The sequence below is a fragment of the Lygodium microphyllum genome, chromosome 17 (genome assembly GCF_053477565.2).
Source record: "Lygodium microphyllum isolate KBCC chromosome 17, Lygodium_microphyllum_v1.1.10, whole genome shotgun sequence".
Lineage (NCBI taxonomy): Eukaryota > Viridiplantae > Streptophyta > Polypodiopsida > Schizaeales > Lygodiaceae > Lygodium > Lygodium microphyllum.
In genome coordinates, this window is record NC_141151.1 from 94,799,733 (window position 1) to 94,817,982 (window position 18,250).

Below are 18,250 nucleotides of genomic sequence, written 5' to 3' on the forward strand. Positions count from 1 at the left end.
CCTAGTAGAGGCTCTTACTTGTTAAACAATGGAAAAGGTTCATTCAAGTATAACTTTCTTTGAAACATTTCATATCTCTTTCTTGTTAAGGGTGTTTTTAACAGGCATCCTATATTTTCCCTTTGCTTGGAAAGCAAGGCTTAGTTGCATAAAAAGATTGAAGGAAATAGACCACCATGTACAAGAATCAAATGAATGAGAAACTCTTGATAGGGTGGAACTCATAAATCATAGGCTAACATTGAGGAGGATTAAATGAAAGTATTGAGAAGCAATACTTAGTTAAGCAACATTTGGGAGAATCAAGTATAAGTCTCTTAGAAGTAATCCATCATATAGAACAAAAGATATTCAAGTAATCCCTCACATTATTAGGCACCTATTCATAACTAAAGGAATCCCTAGTTATTAAGAAACTTCAACCTTCATTTATATCATCATGTCTATCATGGTTCCAACCAAAACTTCTTACCTTTTAGCTCTTTTTATCAACTTTAAGCTTTAACATCATTGTGTGTGTGTGTGTGTGTGTGTGTGTGTGTGTGTCTCAATTGGCATTGAAGAAAGGCCCCATCTACCAGTTAAACATAATAAGATAACATCATTAGCAAGACAACACAAGATCACATTGCTTGTCATTCTCATGTGACTCATTGATAACTCTCTAAAACACATTGACCACTAAGAGAAGCTTCAAAAGAAGCATTGATAGTGGTGTCTCTACCATGATGTTTTATCTTGGACTATTGAGATAATGCGCTCATTGGTGTCAGCTAAACCTAGGAATAGAGTTTATGGCTCATGTAGCACATTTCGTTTTAAGTCACTTTACACTAAAGAAGTTTTTTCTAGGAACAAGTATTGAAGATTGGTTTTAGCATTTTCTAAGAGATTTTAGTTACTATTCTTAATTGCATGCAGATACTACAATGTGGTGAGTGACATAACAATTCCTCCTCTTTATGAACATTGCTATAGCAAATAAAGTAATTGATCAACTCCTCGCATAGATTCCTTTCTGCAATCTTCTTCAGGGTAAAATCTCCTTCCTCAAAGAACATGGTTCTCATATACCATTATTGTTTGTGATGCGTGGTGGACAACAGCAAAGAATGAAGCTCATCAACAAACAACACTTTGCAGAGTATACAGAGCAAGTTCAGCCTTTGATCTCTTGAGCAGATTATTTCAGATGGAATCCTCAAACCCACTGCAACTCCAACTTATTCTTCCAGGTCTTACCTCCAATGCACAGATCTTAGCATTCTGGAAAACAGTGAGACAACTCTACAAATGCTCTTTGGTAAAAAGAGAACATAGGAGGAGACTGACTGTTGATTGGAGAAACCAAATGAGTAGTGGCTGCACCACAAATGCACTGCACTCGATGGAGAAGTAAAAAAGACCAGCACAGATCGATGGCAGAGATCTTGGCATTCTGGAAAACAATACCACAAAATCTAATAACACTCTTTGGATAGGGCAACCAAACGGCACAACTAAAACCAGAACAAAGGAGAAGATTAACTGTCAGTTACAGAAACAAAGTGAGCAGTGCACTTCCAATTCATTATTCACGGGCTGCCACTTCCAGTTTCTCAACCATACTGAAGACAATACACATTCACAAAAGGATAAGCGATGGACCTTACCTTGTCTCTCAATCTCTTTGAAAGTACACAACATAAACTTACATACTGGAACTTGTCAGCTAAACTATGGATTCCTGGCACCATACACTAAATAACTTATAGACTCGCGCAAGAGTGCTTGTCAGCTAAGCTATGGATTCCTGTCACCATACACATCATAGATCATAGATGCCACCGTGTTAAACATAACCCATTGGATCCTAACCCAAACATCAGTATTGGGGGCAAAAAAGAACACAAAAGAATGGCAGCCTTATAAAGCTTCTGATTACAACAGTTACAAGACGGTGTTGTCAATCTCAGTAAAATTTAACGTTGCAACCAGGTTGAAGTCCTGCAACTAGGGTTGACCCTATCTGTGACAGGATAACTCAACCTGAAGTTTACATTTGCATAAAATAAACAAGAAATATCAAATTCAATCATACCGAATGAGAACTCCAATTGAAATATGGCTGGCAAAATATCCGAATGGCATTGATTTTGCTAATTTGGAGTTCTCAAGCAGTCAATCTTACCACCATTGATGAACCAGCACTCCATTGTTACGAAGTGCCTCTAGCAGGGACAGGCATTCCTTGTAAGTTCTACTATATTTGGAAGTTCTCTTTGGACTGGTTCTTTGCCATCGATTATAATGACACTCCAAAAGCAACTCATCGACAAGACAGATTGCTCCTGTTTGGAACATTCTTGGTAGAAGCTCAAACTCGGCCCCCTCAACATCCATTTTCAGCACCACAAAGTCGTCTGGGGTAGCAATTTCTTTAAGCCATTCAGAAAAATCAAATCCTTGCACTAACTGCTTTTCAGAAGGTAACTTAAGCACATTGGCAGCTTCATTCGCAACCATAGCTATGCTTTGGATTCTTCCCATTCCTATCTCCCCCTCTGCAGCCCTGTTCTCAGGATTGGCTCCAAAGACCAGGGTCTCATTCCTCACCCATGCAGCATAGGGCAGAAATTGCACATTTTTGCGATTTGAATAGTCTCCAGCAAAAGACTTGTCAGCTTCTATTGCATAGATTGAAAAATCTCGATTTTGCTTAGGATATTTCTTTATAAACCAGCTACCAATGCTAGAGCCATAGCTTCTTGCACCAACATCAACATAGATATACTGGCGAAAGTCACTGATATCAATGAGGCTTGGCAGGTACTTGATTTTCTTAGCATTTTCCTTGAGAGTAATCCAGGGTTTCAAAGGTTCTTCAACTATGAGGGGCTCAGCATCAGCAACCAGCTTCTGCCTTGCTTTTGAGACAGCACATTTCAAGGCCTGATCCTTATTTCTATCTGCCTCAATTACATGCTTTTTAAGCACAATCTCACAGTCCAGGCCAAAAGCATCCACATCTTTGACGTGGACAACATCAAAGTTTTGAAACAGATGCAACAATGGATCGATGGCATGCAGGTCATTAGCAGAGTATCTGTCCGTGCGCTTCTTTAAAGCAAGGTGGAGCACCATCACACCACCGGGCTTCAGAACCCGCATAACCTCCGCAGCAAACATTGCAGGGAATAAAGCATGGTCAAAAGCATTGGAAAACACGAAATCAAAGGAGCCAGGTTCAAATGGGAGTCTGTGCATGTCGCCTTGGATTACCAGGGGTGGAGACGGGACCAGATCAATGCCAATGGAATCCTCCACTCCAACCTCTTTCAAGGCTAAGACCTCCTGACCTACGCGAGCTCCAATGCACAGAGCTTTGTCACCAGTCTTTAGCATGTTCTGCCTTACAAGATCCTGAAAGACGTGTGCAAACACGTCGACCTTTCTTCTCCAATCCTTCGATGTCCAGAGCTTTCTGAGCTTCGGATTGAGAGTTTTCTTGATCTGAAGCTGCAGATACTGCTCATATGATTTGAAATTATAGCGTGGCTTGAGATCTTCAGAGACATAACTCGTACTAAGGGGGGGCAGTCCCCAGCCTGAGCCATCCATGCCTAAGCTGACACCGTGACCATTGGAGAATACACAGATGTGGCCTTCTGCACACGAGGGACCATTGTGCAATACAAAAACGAAGTGCATGGCAGTGAGAATCAAGGTGAATAGGGCGATACGAACAATAATTCTGCGCGCTGAGGCTTTGTGCAGGTCGGCGGAGACGGCAGCACCTGGTCTCCGCAGGAAGGAGAGGCCGGCCATTTTTGGACCTATGATTGGAAGGGAAGCAGTAGCAAATCTAGAATTTTGGAGCGCTTACTGAGCGCAATGCGTTCTCCTCACGTTGCTGAAGAGCTCTTCTATTGATGCAGGCCTGTTGAAGGTTGCTTGACACGTCTCTATGAAGAGCTCCGGTATCAGCGCAGGCCTCGAACACGTTGTGGTCCACGCGCGCCTCGGCGGAGAGCTCCTGTCTGTCGTAGGCCTTGAATCTGTTGCGTGCCACGCGCCAGCGACCTCCGAAAGCTCACCCCGATGGGAGAAGCCTGCTCAGAGACTGATTAAAAGAAGAAGAGAAGCCAACAGCGAGGGAGGGAGGGAGGCTTAACGTGTGCAAAAACGAGCAGAGGTATGGTTCCCACCCACCAGGGCACCGTGTGAGTGCTTGCAGCGAAGCATGGCGAGGCTAAGAGCAGGAGGGGGGGGGAAGAAGGTAGGGGGAGACATGGCTGCTGCAGCTGATGATGATGGGCAAGAATAATAAGAAAACGAGGGGTGGGGCATGGGGGAAGGAACATGGACAAGAAAGCTTAACGGGCTGCCATGGCAACCAGAATCATCGAGGCAAATCTTCTCTCTCGTGTCGCAACGACATTTAACAACGGCGGGGGACGGTAGGCTCGGGGTAACAACGGCGGGGGACGGTAGACTCGGGGTTTGGGTGGAAAAACAAATGGAGGATGGGGTGACGTGGCGCTCAAACCGCGTAGCTCTTTCTCCCCTTCTGTCTCTCTCCTCTCTCTAAAACCTTCCCTAGCTGGCATTGGCTGACCTTTGCATCCCATTTGCTCTCTCTCTCTCTCTCTCTCCAAGCATTTGGGCACATGGTGTTTTCCCATCTCCCTCTAAGAATCCCACTAGCTAACCACCACCACCCCACAAGCATCTGACTACCCACCACTGACATGAATGCTCTCCATAGCTTTTAAGTCCATAGCCGCGAACCACACAACCAAACCTAGTTCACTTTTGTCCTCATCCACTTGTCATTGGTCCTCTCGTTAGTAGTAATCGGCCACCATCAAGAGGTCTTCTAGCTTGGAAAGGCCGAACGCCTTCTTAAGAAAGGGTTTTCTTTAAATAACGAATTCGAAGGTTTGAATATCAATTGCGTCGATTTTTAATGCATCAAATCGCCCCACGTGTACCAACATGCAAAGAACACCATTTGCATTTCAACTATGGGTTTTGCCTCATGTAAACCCATCCCGGACTCACATAGATATGTTGTGCACATGCACACAAAAACCTTCACCACAATGGTGGTGCTTTGATGTGGCAACAAAATGTGTATACTTGATCACTTCAACAAGGGAAGCTTCGATAACAAAGGGAAATTATTTTCTTAGATCAAATAACCACATTTGAACCATGACCTTTAGCCACATGGTAACACCTAACTCATCAAGCTCTCTACTTTAGCCTCTCTTTGGTTTTGAGGTTTGGGCACATGCAATAGGATATAGAAACCACCCTTTAGAGAAAGAGCACCTTGATATGAAGAAGTAGAGTATTTGCTTGGTGATTGGTTGCTTGAGAGTTACTAATAGCCTAAATTGAGATGGGAAGTCACAATTATAACCAACAAAAGGTATTGCAATAGTTGATGAAGATTGGGACTATGGTGGACCCCATCTAAGAAGCTTCCCATTTTGGTCTACCTTATTGCCCCTCAGAGAAATTGCCTATAGTGTCATTCCCCTCATTATATTTGTTGTTGCCTTACGTATTATGAGATTTGTGGATATTTCCATTATCTCTTTAGAGATGGATTTGGACCACTATCCAGAGTCATGGATTTTACTGATCAGTGATGCCTTGGTCTCTTTCTCCTTGAAATACGACAGCTTTGTGACATGCATCTCAAGAGTAGAGCTGCTCCAGGACACTGAGGCCCTTAACAGAGACAGCTCACAGACTTCTTTACAAAGGAGACTCAAGAGACTTCAGTACAGTTATAGCCCCAATCCACATGAGAGACTTTCTCATCTCCACAATTCACACATAAACAAGGAGTATTGATTGATTGGGCCATTCAGCTTAGCTGGTCTAGACATCCTAGGTCTCAACACAGACACTGATGACACCATCATAGGTGGATACAAGGGATTATTGCTCGGGTTAGATTTAGGCCCTCCATACCCACATGAGATTGTACCATCTGTCTGGAGTTCATTGTTACTAGATAGAGCTCTATGTTTTACACATAGCCATAGTTAGTTTCCTTTCTCATTTTGCTTGTGCTACATATTTTGCCCATACAGTTGTACCATCATACACATTATTGTAACTCATGGTCTCATAGGTCATTTTGGCCTTTTGTAGATGTTAGTGTATCATCTCTCTTGTTTAATCACATCTTAAAAAGCAAATAAAAGAGAATATATGTGGTGGGGTAAATACAAATGTCCCTTGCACTAGCCATATTTCTTGTCTTTATTGCTGAGAAAAAGAAAGCAGTATAGCATGATGGAGATTGAATTTGCAAAAAAAAAAAAAAAAACACACACACACACACACACACACACACTCTCTCTCTCTCTCTCTCTCTCTCTCTCTCTCTCGTGATGGAGTTTAAATTAATATATTGAAGTGTTTACATTAGGCCTTCTTGGTGCACAGGTTGGATGCCGTTTTTTGCACACAAATCCATGTAGAAAGCTTGCACGACATGAACAAGAGACCAATTGGGTGCAAATCTCCCCCCATGCCTTATGTGAGCACTCCACAAAGCATGTATTTTATGTATTAATCATCTTCAAGCTCAAATAATAGCGCAAATTAAAAAATAGCACGCTTTTGGCTTTTGAGTTTGCTTTTGTGCCAAATAGAAATAAAGCTAATGGGCGCCCAAGAAGTCAGGCATACCCAAATACAATGTCCAAATACAAATATCTAAATCATGCGCCCATGCGCATACAAACATAATAAATAAATACGCCTTATAGGCACCATGCCTAAGGTATGCGCCCATCAAAATATTGACGATAACTTGAATACATGCTATCCTCCAATGCTTTCCACTGCCACCGCTGCTATCTCTACACATCAACTGAAGCATTCACAATCGTTAGTAAAATAATACAATTAAACCGACAAAAGTGAATACCTAGCAGTCTTCAGCTAAATAAATAAATAAATTGGTTAGAAATCAATCCTAACCTTAATTTATCACGAGTGCGCACTCTAAACTCATAAACGTTTATTAATTTAAATATGTATTTTGCGGAATCACCCGCTATGGAATCGCCCATGTACACACTAAATTAACAAAACGCCCGAAAAGGATAGGCATCCCCATCAACTTCTCACACAAAGAATCCATTTTGTGTATGAGCCCCGGTAATAAAAGTTTACGGAATTCATCGTAAAACCTCACAGAATCCACCGTGGCACGGAATCCACCGTGTAATATGCCTCATGGCATCATACCCCCGGGGTGGGATAGCAATTGTCCTCAATTGCTATTAGCTCAATGTGGAGCTAACAAAGTGGGGAAAGCATTTAAGTCTCTAGCGTGCATCCATTGGGCCTTTTCAACAGGATGGTTTTTAAACTTGACTAAATATCTAGAATAGCTACGGCCAGTTCTAGTGGTCATAAAGTCAGTATCTATAATAGCTTCAGGCTCAAGGATTTCAGTCTCTTCATCTAGTAAAGGTGGGTTTTCATAGACAGGGTGTATAGGTAATTGGCCTCTAAAGGGTCGTAATAAACTAATATGAAAGTTGTTGTGAATTTTCCAATGTGGTGGTAGTTCTAATTTAAATGCATTGTCATTGATTTTGTGTATGATCTTGAATGGTCCATAGAATCTAGGTGCTAATTTTACAACTAGGTGTTTATCTACACTTTGTAATCTACGTTTTTCTATGCGTAACCAAACATAGTCATCAACTTTGAAATTCATGGCCTGTCTTTTCTTATTTGCTTGTTTTGTATATGATTGCTGGGCTTTGGCAATCATATCTTTAACTTCATCAAAAATAGTAGCGTGCATGTTAGCAATATCATCAGCAGTCTGAATTTTATTTGATAAAGATACAACAGGTGTAGGCAATCTATAACCATAAATAGCTTCAAATGGTGCTTTCTTTGTAGCTGTGTGTGGTGTATTATTATATGCAAACTAAAGTAAATATAAATATGTATCCCATGTATGTGGTTTAGAGATAGTGTAAGCACGTAAAAGATCTAAAATAGTACTGTTAGTAGCTTCTGTTTGACCATTAGTTTCAGGATGAGATGCAAATGAAAAATCAATCTTTGTTCCTAAGTTAGCAAATAAAGTAATCCAAAAATTATTATAAAATCTAGAATCACAATCAGAAATAATAACTTTTGGTAAACCATGATTAGTAAAAATAGTTTTCAAAAACAATTAAGCTGCTTGAGATGCAGTTAGAGTTTTCTTGCATGGAATGAAATACGCTTGTTTGCTAAACCTGTCTACAACAGTCCAAATCATATCATGGTTAGTTTTAGTGTTAGGTAAACCAGTAATAAAGTCCATAGAAATCTGTCCCCATGGTCATGATGGAATAGATAATGGCATTAGTAAACCATACTATTTACCATGGTGTCTTTTAACTCGTTGACAAACTAAACATTTAGAAACAAAGTTAGATACATTAGTGTCCATATGTGGCCAACAAAAATCTTCAGTCAATGTACGCAAAGTAGATATAATACCTCTATGACCTTGATATGGAGGATAATGAATCTCATGCAAAACAAAAGATCTAAATGGAACTATCACACATAATCTCTTTTCATAAAACATGAATCCATTATTGTAAGACAGTGAATCAATAGGAATCCAATTATTTGCAACTAATTTATTCCAATCAGCATGAAAAGTAATATCCTGATGATAAGTATCTTTTATAGGGATAAGGGAATCAAATGATATTATAGAAATATTATGAATTATCGGTCTTCTACTTAAAGCGTCGGCTACAACATTCTCTTTTCCTAGTTAATATTGTATAAGGGGATGAAAACTTTGAATGAAAGCTGCCCATTTAATATGTCGGTCAGATATTTGGGGTTGACTAAGGAGATGTCTAATGCTTTGTTGATCAGTTTTAATCGTAAACTCAAAACCCATTAAATAATGTTTCCATTAACGTAAGGCTTGTACTACAGCTAGCAATCCTTTATCATATGTAGAATATTTAAGTTCAGATGGATTCACTTTGCAGCTAGAATAGGCTATGGGATGATTATCTTGCATAAGTACTACTCCTATTCCAGATCCACTAGCATCAGTAACTACTAAAAAGAATGGTCTATTGAAATCAGGCAGTTGTAATATAGGAGCATGGGTTAATGCATGTTTCAATAAATCAAAAGATTTTTGTTGATTATCAGTCCAGTTATAAACAATACCCTTCTTTGAAATTTTAGTCAGAGGTAATGCAAGTAATGAGAAATTTCGCACAAACTTTCTGTAAAAACTAGCAAGACCTAGAAAAGAACGTAACTCATGCACATTTTTGGGTATAGGCCAATTTAAAATTGCTTCTATCTTTTTAGGGTCAACCTTAATACATTCTGATGAAACAATATGTCCTAGATATTCAATTTTTGTTTGAAAGAATTCACTCTTTTCTGGATTAGCATACAATTGATTATCTTTCAACAACTTAAAAACTAAAGACAGATGTTCATAATGCTCATTCTCATTTTTACTGAATACTAATATATCATCAAAGAATACTATAACACAATGCTGATATTTCAGAAATATGCGATTCATCATGCGACTAAATGTAGCTGGTGCATTAGTTAAACCAAAAGGTATCACTAGAATTTCATAGTGTCCAAATTGTGTTCTAAATGCAATTTTGAATATATCAAATTTATCCAATCTTACTTGATGATAACCAGATTTAAGATCTATCTTATTGAATATGGCAGAACCTTGTAGTTTATCCATACGATCATCTACCCTAGGAATCGGATATCTATTCTTAACAGTAATTTTATTTAGGGCACAATAATCAATGCACATGCGATAAGTATTATTTTTCTTCTTCACTAATAAAACAGCTGCGCCAAATGGAGAACTACTAGGTCTAATTAATCATCTGTTTAGTAATTCTTCTATTTGATTTTGAATTTCTTTCTGTTCAATTTGGTTATGCCTATATGGTGCTTTACATGGTGGTTGTGTACCAAGAATTAAATCTATTTTGTGATCTTCAGGACGTGAAGGTGGTAGTCCAAGTGGTAAATAATCAGCAAAATAATCTTTAAAATGAGCAAGAAATTGTTTATGCCTAGGATGCATATGTTTTTCTTTAGCTTGAAGTTCATTCATCCAAATTAAATAAGATTTGCTACTTTTACATAATGCACGTTTAGCTTGAGTATGAGTAAGCAGTGGAAAATTATTGGAGGCGTGCATACCATGCAATGTGATTTGTTTTCCTTGAAAATAAATTTTAATTGAATGCGTAGAATAACCTATGTCAGGATTATACTGATGACGCCAAGGCATACCTAAGATAATATCACTAGACTATAAAGGTACAACTAGGAAATTCCTTCATTCAGTATATTCACCAATTTTAATTTCTAAGTTATGCACCTCTTGTGTTCCATTATATCTTGTGCCTAGGAATGTTGCTTTAATGCGATAATGTGTAGAAACAGTTTGTAAATTCAATTCTTTAACTAACTTTGCAGAAATAAAATCATGTGTGCTACCATCATCATGCAAAATAATCTTTTCTTTACCATGCACTAAACATTTCATTGTCAACAAAGAATGTGGAGTTGACATACCTGGCAAAGTATCTGAAGTAGTACTAATGTCGTCGTCATCTTCCGTAAAGTCAGGCATTTCCTCACGTTCTTCATCTTCCATTGCTCCAAGATAATTGATATGGACAGGTGGCTTTTTCGATTGGCAATTGGTTGCTAGATATCCAGGTTGATAGCATTTCTAACAAACTATGGGTTTGGCTTTAGATACATTGTTGGTAATGGCAGGAAGTCTAGGAATATTGAGATTTGGCTGTGAGGATGGCTTAGGGTTTTGATTGGTATTCGATGGCAAAGCAGGTGGTTGTGTCCAAGACTTATGGAATGAAGATGGAAGAAAACGACTTTGATTGAATCTTCTAAAATTTGAATTGAATTGCTTGGAACCATAGTTACCATTAGTTTGAAATTGTTGTGGACACTTGTCTCTTCCGCGAATCTTGTCTTCAATGTCATGAGCCAAAGAAATTGCATCTTCAAGGATTGTTGGCTTGAACATATTGACTTCAGCATAGTAATATCCAAGTAGGCCGGACATAAACTTGCATTTGTGAGTCGCTTCAGGTACATCTTCGAGCATGCGTAGTTGCAATAGGGCATTCCAAAAACGTTCAGTGTATTGGGAAATAGGTTCACGATCTCTTTGCTGTAGAAGATCCCATTGCTTTATGGTTTTTTTCATGGAATTGAGGAGGAAGGAAATTCTGCAAAAATTTCTTTTGGAAACTCTCCTAGGTAGTGGGACAATCAATGCTCTTGCGAACCACAGTCCACCATAGAGATACTCAATCGACTAAATGGTTAGTGACACATTTAATTTTGTCTTTCTCAGTATATATCTCTTTATGAAAGTAATCATCAAACTAACTGATAAATGCAAGTACAGTCTTTCCATCTCGAGATCCATTGAAAGTACGAAATTTAAAATTTCTTTTACTTATCTTTGTTTCTTTGCGGATGGATTGAGCTTCAAGTGTCGCATCGATGGTATGTCGTATAAGATCTTTGGGTTGCGGTCCATCTTTGTCGATGGTAGATCATTGCAAATTGGCCAATTGAACTTTCAAAGCTTGTCAGGCTCTTCGTTCTTCATCAAGTTGCATCATAATCAAATCCAATTTTTGTTCCATCGTTGGTTCAGGTAAATCACCTTCAGCCATTTAATCATCCATATTTTGTTCCGGCATCCTGTAAAATTCAAAAGACCTCACACTCTCGAAATTTGATTAGTGGGATGAGCGTAGCTCAAAGTCGGGTATACAAGGCTTATATATTTTTGTTTGGCTTTTACGGTCTTCCTCTTTTGCAATTGTGGGATTCGTTGTCTTCGTAGAAGTTGTGTATAATCTTTGTATGACCTCCATATGAACTTCCGCATTTGCTGAAACTGGTTCAGCAAGTCTGGGTGTGTGAACAGAGTCTTCCAGAGAGCAATAAACAAACTCTGTGCTTCTGCGTATAAACAGTCTTTATGGAAATAGTTGAAGTAAGTCTGTTTTGATCCTCTGTGACTTACAGAACTTGTAGGAGTAATAGAACTTGCAGAACTTGAGTGATTAAGCTTTTTTTAAAGCTTCAGTGACTTAAACTTTAGGAGACTTAAGCTGACTGTCGCGTCGACGATTTAGGGGGGGCCGTTTTTCATGCCGATTGAAACGTCAGGATGCCGTTGCCGCCCAATCATCGATTTTCGTAATTGAAGCTTTTTAAAGCTTCTTATAAAGCTTATCACTTAAGCTTTGACTTAAAGCTTTTGAAAGTTGTGGGCTATGGAAGCTTATTGTTCGTTGTTTAAAAATGTCTTGAAGAAGGAGATGTACAAGTGGTCCTCCACCTCCTCAGGCAAGTCCTTCGCAATCAAAGGCTGCAAATAGGGGTTCTTGACCGCGAGAAAGTCACCGGTATCGACCGTTCGCGATGAAACTGACTGTAGAGCTCGATCACTCAAAACCTCTCTCTCTCTCTCTCTCTCTCTCTCTCTCTCTCTCTCTCTCTCTCTCTCTCTCTCTCTCTCTCTCTCTCTCTCTCTCTCTCTCTCTCTCTCTCTCTCTCTCTCTCGGAGAACAAGGCTCAAGATAGGATATAATTGCCAAGCCTCTTCTCTTAACATGGATATACTACCCCCTCATGGGCAACCAACAAAGCTCAAGATTGGATATAAATAATCCCCCATACTAAGAGAGGTCTTTCCTCTTAGCATGTACTTGATTATGTCATTTACTATTTACCTAAAAGTATGCTCTTTTTTAAAATGGTTAGACTATAAGATTGGATATAATAACCTCAATTTTAAGAGAGGCCTCTTCTCTTAGCATGTAATTGATTTATTTTATTTTCTATTAGCCCAAAAGTAATTGAAGGGAGTGAGCTTTGAAGTGGAAGCACAGAGCAGAAGCAAGAGCTATGATGGAAGGAGAAAGAGCAAGAAAGAGAAAGAGAAAGAACTAGGGTGGAAGAGTAAGAGCAAGAAAGAGAAAGACACAATATGTGGAAACTCCAACAGTCACAATTTGTGACTGGCCTTCCCTTTATTCAAATGTCATTGAAATAATAAAGAATGAAGTGATAGTGATGGGTGCTCGCCACCTGCAATGTATAGGTGTGGGTATGTGGGTACTATCAGTATAACTAATACACGGGTGGCTAGGCATAGGCACCTTTACCCCCAACAACCTCCCACTTAAAGGCGAATGTGCCTCTAGTGAGGAGAGAAAACGGAAAGCATGACAATGTACAAATGTACATAAGTAAAATAGGATGAGAAAAGACATCATCTCATCCAACATCCATAAACTTCCTAAGGAAGGCAAAACGCTCAGTTGACAAACTTTTAGTAAGCATGTCTGTAGGATTTTGGTCAGTTGAGATCTTAGCAAGCTCAATGGACTTTTCCTCAACGACCTCTCGAATAAAGTGGTAGCTCACCTTAATGTGTTTCGTCTTCACATGGAAGACCAGATTCTTGGCCAACTAGATAGCACTCCTAGAATCCAAATGCAATGTAGGGACCACATTAGTAATACCAAGGTCTATCACTAGATAGCCTAATCAGATAGCCTCCTTGCAAGCCTGAATGGCTGCAACATAATCTACCTCTGTAGTAGATAGGGCCTTGCATTTTTGCACCCTGGACATCCAAGAAATAGCACCTCCTTCAAAGGTGAAGACATAACCAAAGGTTGGACTTCTTACTACCTGCATGTCCTACATAATTAGAGTTAATGTACCCCACAACTCCTACATCTTGGCTACCATAGCAGATACACATAACTATTGTGCCCATCAGGTAACTCATGATACCCTTAATAGCATCCCAATGCGGTTGATCAAGTGTAGCCATATAGTATGCCACAGCTCCCACTGCAAATGCTATGTTAGGACGAGTGACTATCATGGCATTTATCAAAGTGCCCACTATGGATGCATAAGGGATCTTGGCCATCTCGGCCTTTTGCTTATCAGACTACAAACAATTGGCTTGACTAGCCTTCATGTGAAAAGGTAAAGGAAAACCAAGAGGCTTAATATCCTATAGATGAAACCATTCAAGGACCTTCTAGATGTACTCCTTCTATGATAAGTAGAGGAGCCCCTTAGAGCGATTGCATGTAATGTGCATCTCAAGAATATGTGAGACCTATCCCATGTTCTTAATCTCAAAGCTCTTCTTGAGGTGACCTTTTAAGGCATCTAGCTCATCATGAGCACTCCCAACAATCAACATATCATCCACATAGAGGATCAAAATTGTAAGGCTGCCATTACAAGCCTTCTTTATGTATAAACACAAATCCATATCATTGTGGGAATATCCTTGTGAATGCATAAAAGCATCAAACTTGTGGTACCATTCCCTAGGTGTCTGCTTAAGGCCATAAAGACTCTTTCACAATTTGTACACTAGGTGTTCCCTATCGTGTTTTGAAAACCCATTAGGCTACGCCATGTAGATCTCATCATGCAAGTCCCCATGAAGAAAAGTCACCTTAACATCCATTTGATAAAGATCTGAGCAACCAAAGCTAGTACCAAGCAGTCATCTTCACAATAGGAGAAAAAACTTTATCAAAGTCCACACCATGTTCCTGCTTGAAGCCCTTAGCAACCAATTCGGTCTTGTGTTCCCAGCTTGGGGTGTTAGGGTACTTTTGAACTTGTACACCCATTTGCATGGCGCATTTTCTATAGTGAGTCATACTTTGACTACATAGAGGGCTCAAACTGTGTAGGCTATCATCTATCTCTACTAGATCACTTCAAAGCTGCCATGGGGCATGTACATCCTATGGAGCATTAGGGACTTGGGGTATCAACTACTACTCTACTGCAAGCTGTCTAGTTGGTTGCATAGCAACAGGAGGCTATTCCTAAATTATCACATTGCATACCTCAATGACATGCTCGGGCTACTTATGCATTTTGTCCTCATGGAAAACAACATCATGGCTATGGATAAACTTCTGAGCTTGTGGATCCCATAGGCGATAGTCCATCTCACCTACATCCCCATAACCAAGAAAGATGCATTTCTTAGACTTAGGATCTAGCTTATTGCACTTGTCCATGGGTATAGGGTAGAAATTCTCACAACCAAAGACATGCAAATGAGCATACGATGAGGGAGGTTCTCCAAACCATACCTCATTTGCAATGTAATAGTCAAGAGTAGTACATGGGGATTGATTTATCAAGTGTATGAAAATAGTAACTATCAGTCCAAAAAAGTTCTGGTAAGCTTGCCTAGCTAAGCATGCTGCAAACTCACTCCTGAATTGTCATATTCATGTGCTCAGCCATACTACTATGAGGTGGGGTGTACGGGCGGTCAACTAACACTTAATACCCCGATCATCACAAAACTGCTCAAAGGCTTTAGAGACATACTCACCCCCATTATCTGACCATAGGCATTTTAGCTTGTACTTAGACTGGTTCTCAACCAAAGCAAGCCAACGTTGAAATGTAGCCAAGACATCCGATTTCTACTTTATGGGAAATGCCCAAACCTTATGCATATATAGTCATCAATGAAAGTAATGAAGTACTTCACACCACCTAATGACTTACATGGCATGGAACCACATACATCCGAGTAGATTCACTTCCAATGGGAGGTACTTGCATTTACTCTATAGAGCTTGGTTCTTTAGAGGTAGTGGAAGTCTCTTGCTCATGTTTATACTTGGTTGATGCATGCATACACTATTATTGCAAATGTTGACTCTTTTAGGTTGATTTGCTTTTGAGCATTTGGATATCTAATACCTATCATTGTCAGTGGTGGATGCTTGACACACATTGGTTGTATGCATTTATGTATTTAACACTATGTATGCTTTGATAGTTGTTGGTACGTGGTTCCTATATTGCTACTTACATTCTCTATATCCTAGATTGCTACTTAGATATTCCTAGTAGAGGGAGCTTACTTTGTTGCTTATTTTCCTACTAATATATGGTCATTTACTGCAAATTTATGGATAGCAATGTTGAATACTATCTTTGAGTAGTTTCTTTGAGCACAGATGCCTTGTTTGAGCACTCTACTACCTGTTGTTTGTGGATAGCTATACACTCTTTTGTTCTTGCTTTCTTGCCCCCCCTTTTGACTCAATTTTGGCACCCATACTCTTGTACTTTACAGTCATTTGCAGTCATCATGGGAGGCACTTTTGATGCATTTATATTGATAGTATCATTTTCAACATTGAAGAGTTGGATGGTAACAACTTTCAATATTCGAAGAGTCAAATATGGCAGGTATTGGTGCGAAAGAAGCAGATTAGGCTATTGAAGACCAAGGGTATAAAGCCACAAGTTTGGGATAGAAATGATTGGGATGAGCTTGATGAGTTATTCAATTCTAGAATCATATTATATTTGTTTAAGCAGGTGTATTTCAATCCTATCTCTACTGTTAGTGGTGCATATGATTTATGAAAGAAGACATGTGATCTTTATGACAAGCAGAAGCCTACGTCTCAATTATATTGGTTGAAGAAGCTTGTGGACCTTTGCATGAAGGAGAGCACCCCTATGTCTACTCATTTTAATGAGTTTCACTCTATTTTCAACTAACTTATGTCACAGGACATTAGGTTTGAGGATAAAATGAAGAATGTGGTCTTACTTGTCACACTACTAGAACAATGATCACAAGCCTTAAAGCACTTATAGTCAAGGGGTGAAAGATACTGCAAATGAGTAAGCATTTTCATTCCTTTCAATGACATGTGCCCAAGGCGACGATGCCAAAGATATACATGTGGAATTGCATCCATTGCTAAAAAAAGGTCAATTGACCCAGATACAAGTAAGGGGTAGAGACTATTGGAGTTAGCACCACGTGCAATGACAAGATTCCCATAGGTAATCTTCCATGAGGAATCACCAAAAGAAATTGCATAACTAGCATCATCCAAAGCACCAATAGAGATAAGGCTTTTCATGAGAGCCAATACATGACGTACATAATAAAGAGTAAACATGAATCTGAACCGAACTACAGCTAGATATTACCAATACCAACTATTTCCAATGCCAAGTCATTACCCAAATGGACAAATCCAGTCAAACTGCAATAAGAGTGAAACCGCTCTTTATGAGGGGTCACATGAAAAGAAGCCCTTGAATCTATCAACCAACACTGAGTATACCCTGACAAAGCATCAGTCAGCTATGAAATATCAAGAAAAGAAGTTGAAATCATCATCAGAATCGATTTGCATAGCATTAATCTCTTTAATCTTGACATTGGACTTTCTAGGAACAATGTTGCGATCATGATTTTTGTCATGTGCTTTACCCTTGCCCTTTTCTTTATGCTTGTCCTCATTCATCTAATGGCATTGTGGCCAAATATACCCTGCTTTCCTATAGTAATGACAAGCCAATGAGGACTTACAGCCATGAGATTTACTATGAGATTGTCCATGTGACTGAGAACGAGACTACTGAGAGTCTCTGCCATGGTGGTCATTACTACCCCTACCATTATTGCCTTTAACTATCAAAGCATGAGAGGTGCGGGAAGCATCAACATTCTTTTTGTTAACCTCTTTAGTCAAGAGTGCACCATCTACATCTTGCAATTGTAACCTATCAGTAGGTATGTTGGCACACATAGTAGTGAGAAAGGTATCCCATGATTCAGGCAGTGTAACTAAGAGAAAACAAGGGAAGAAGAGTGCCCTTAAATTCAATCTCCTGCAAAGAAAAATGACTGACAATGGAATGTAACTCATTTGAGTGGGTTGACATAGAAGTGCCCTTCTTTATGCAGAGGTCCATGAGTTGCTTTAGCCAATATATCTAAGAAGCAGGGCTTTGTTTATTATAAACATTGTGAATCTTTTTCCATAATTCCCATGCAGACTGCCAATCAGAGAGACAACATTAAAAAATGCTTGCTTAGAGAGGGATAATATGATGGTGAATCTGTACCAATAAGCTCAGCTTGACACTCTTATGTTTCAAGAGGCCAACTTGCATTTTTTGCACTAAAACTTGCAAGATTTGGGCCTTCCAGTAGTTGTAGTTGGTGCCATCCAACTTGTCAATATTAAAGATAGCACTATCACTCAAGCCACCAGCCTTAATGAAGGCAAAAAGTGCATAAACTATCAAAACATGTTGTTGTAATTACTACAAACTA

The 18,250-nt window shown here is 39.4% G+C and overlaps 1 protein-coding gene across 1 annotated transcript; it reads right to left on the reverse strand.

Annotated features, from left to right (window-relative positions):
- Window positions 1-628: 628 nt before the first annotated feature.
- Window positions 629-4,421, reverse strand: LOC148022157 (uncharacterized). The gene has a single exon (XM_087697794.1). It carries the CDS (start codon window positions 3,805-3,807, stop codon window positions 2,167-2,169), a length of 1,641 nt encoding a protein of 546 aa, XP_087553920.1. The 5' UTR covers window positions 3,808-4,421; the 3' UTR covers window positions 629-2,166.
- Between the last annotated feature and the right edge of the window lie 13,829 nt (window positions 4,422-18,250).

Coding starts and splice junctions, on each gene's coding strand:
- LOC148022157 (XM_087697794.1), bottom strand. CDS start 3,807: ATGGCCGGCCTCTCCTTCCTGCGGAGACCAGGTGCTGCCGTCTCCGCC.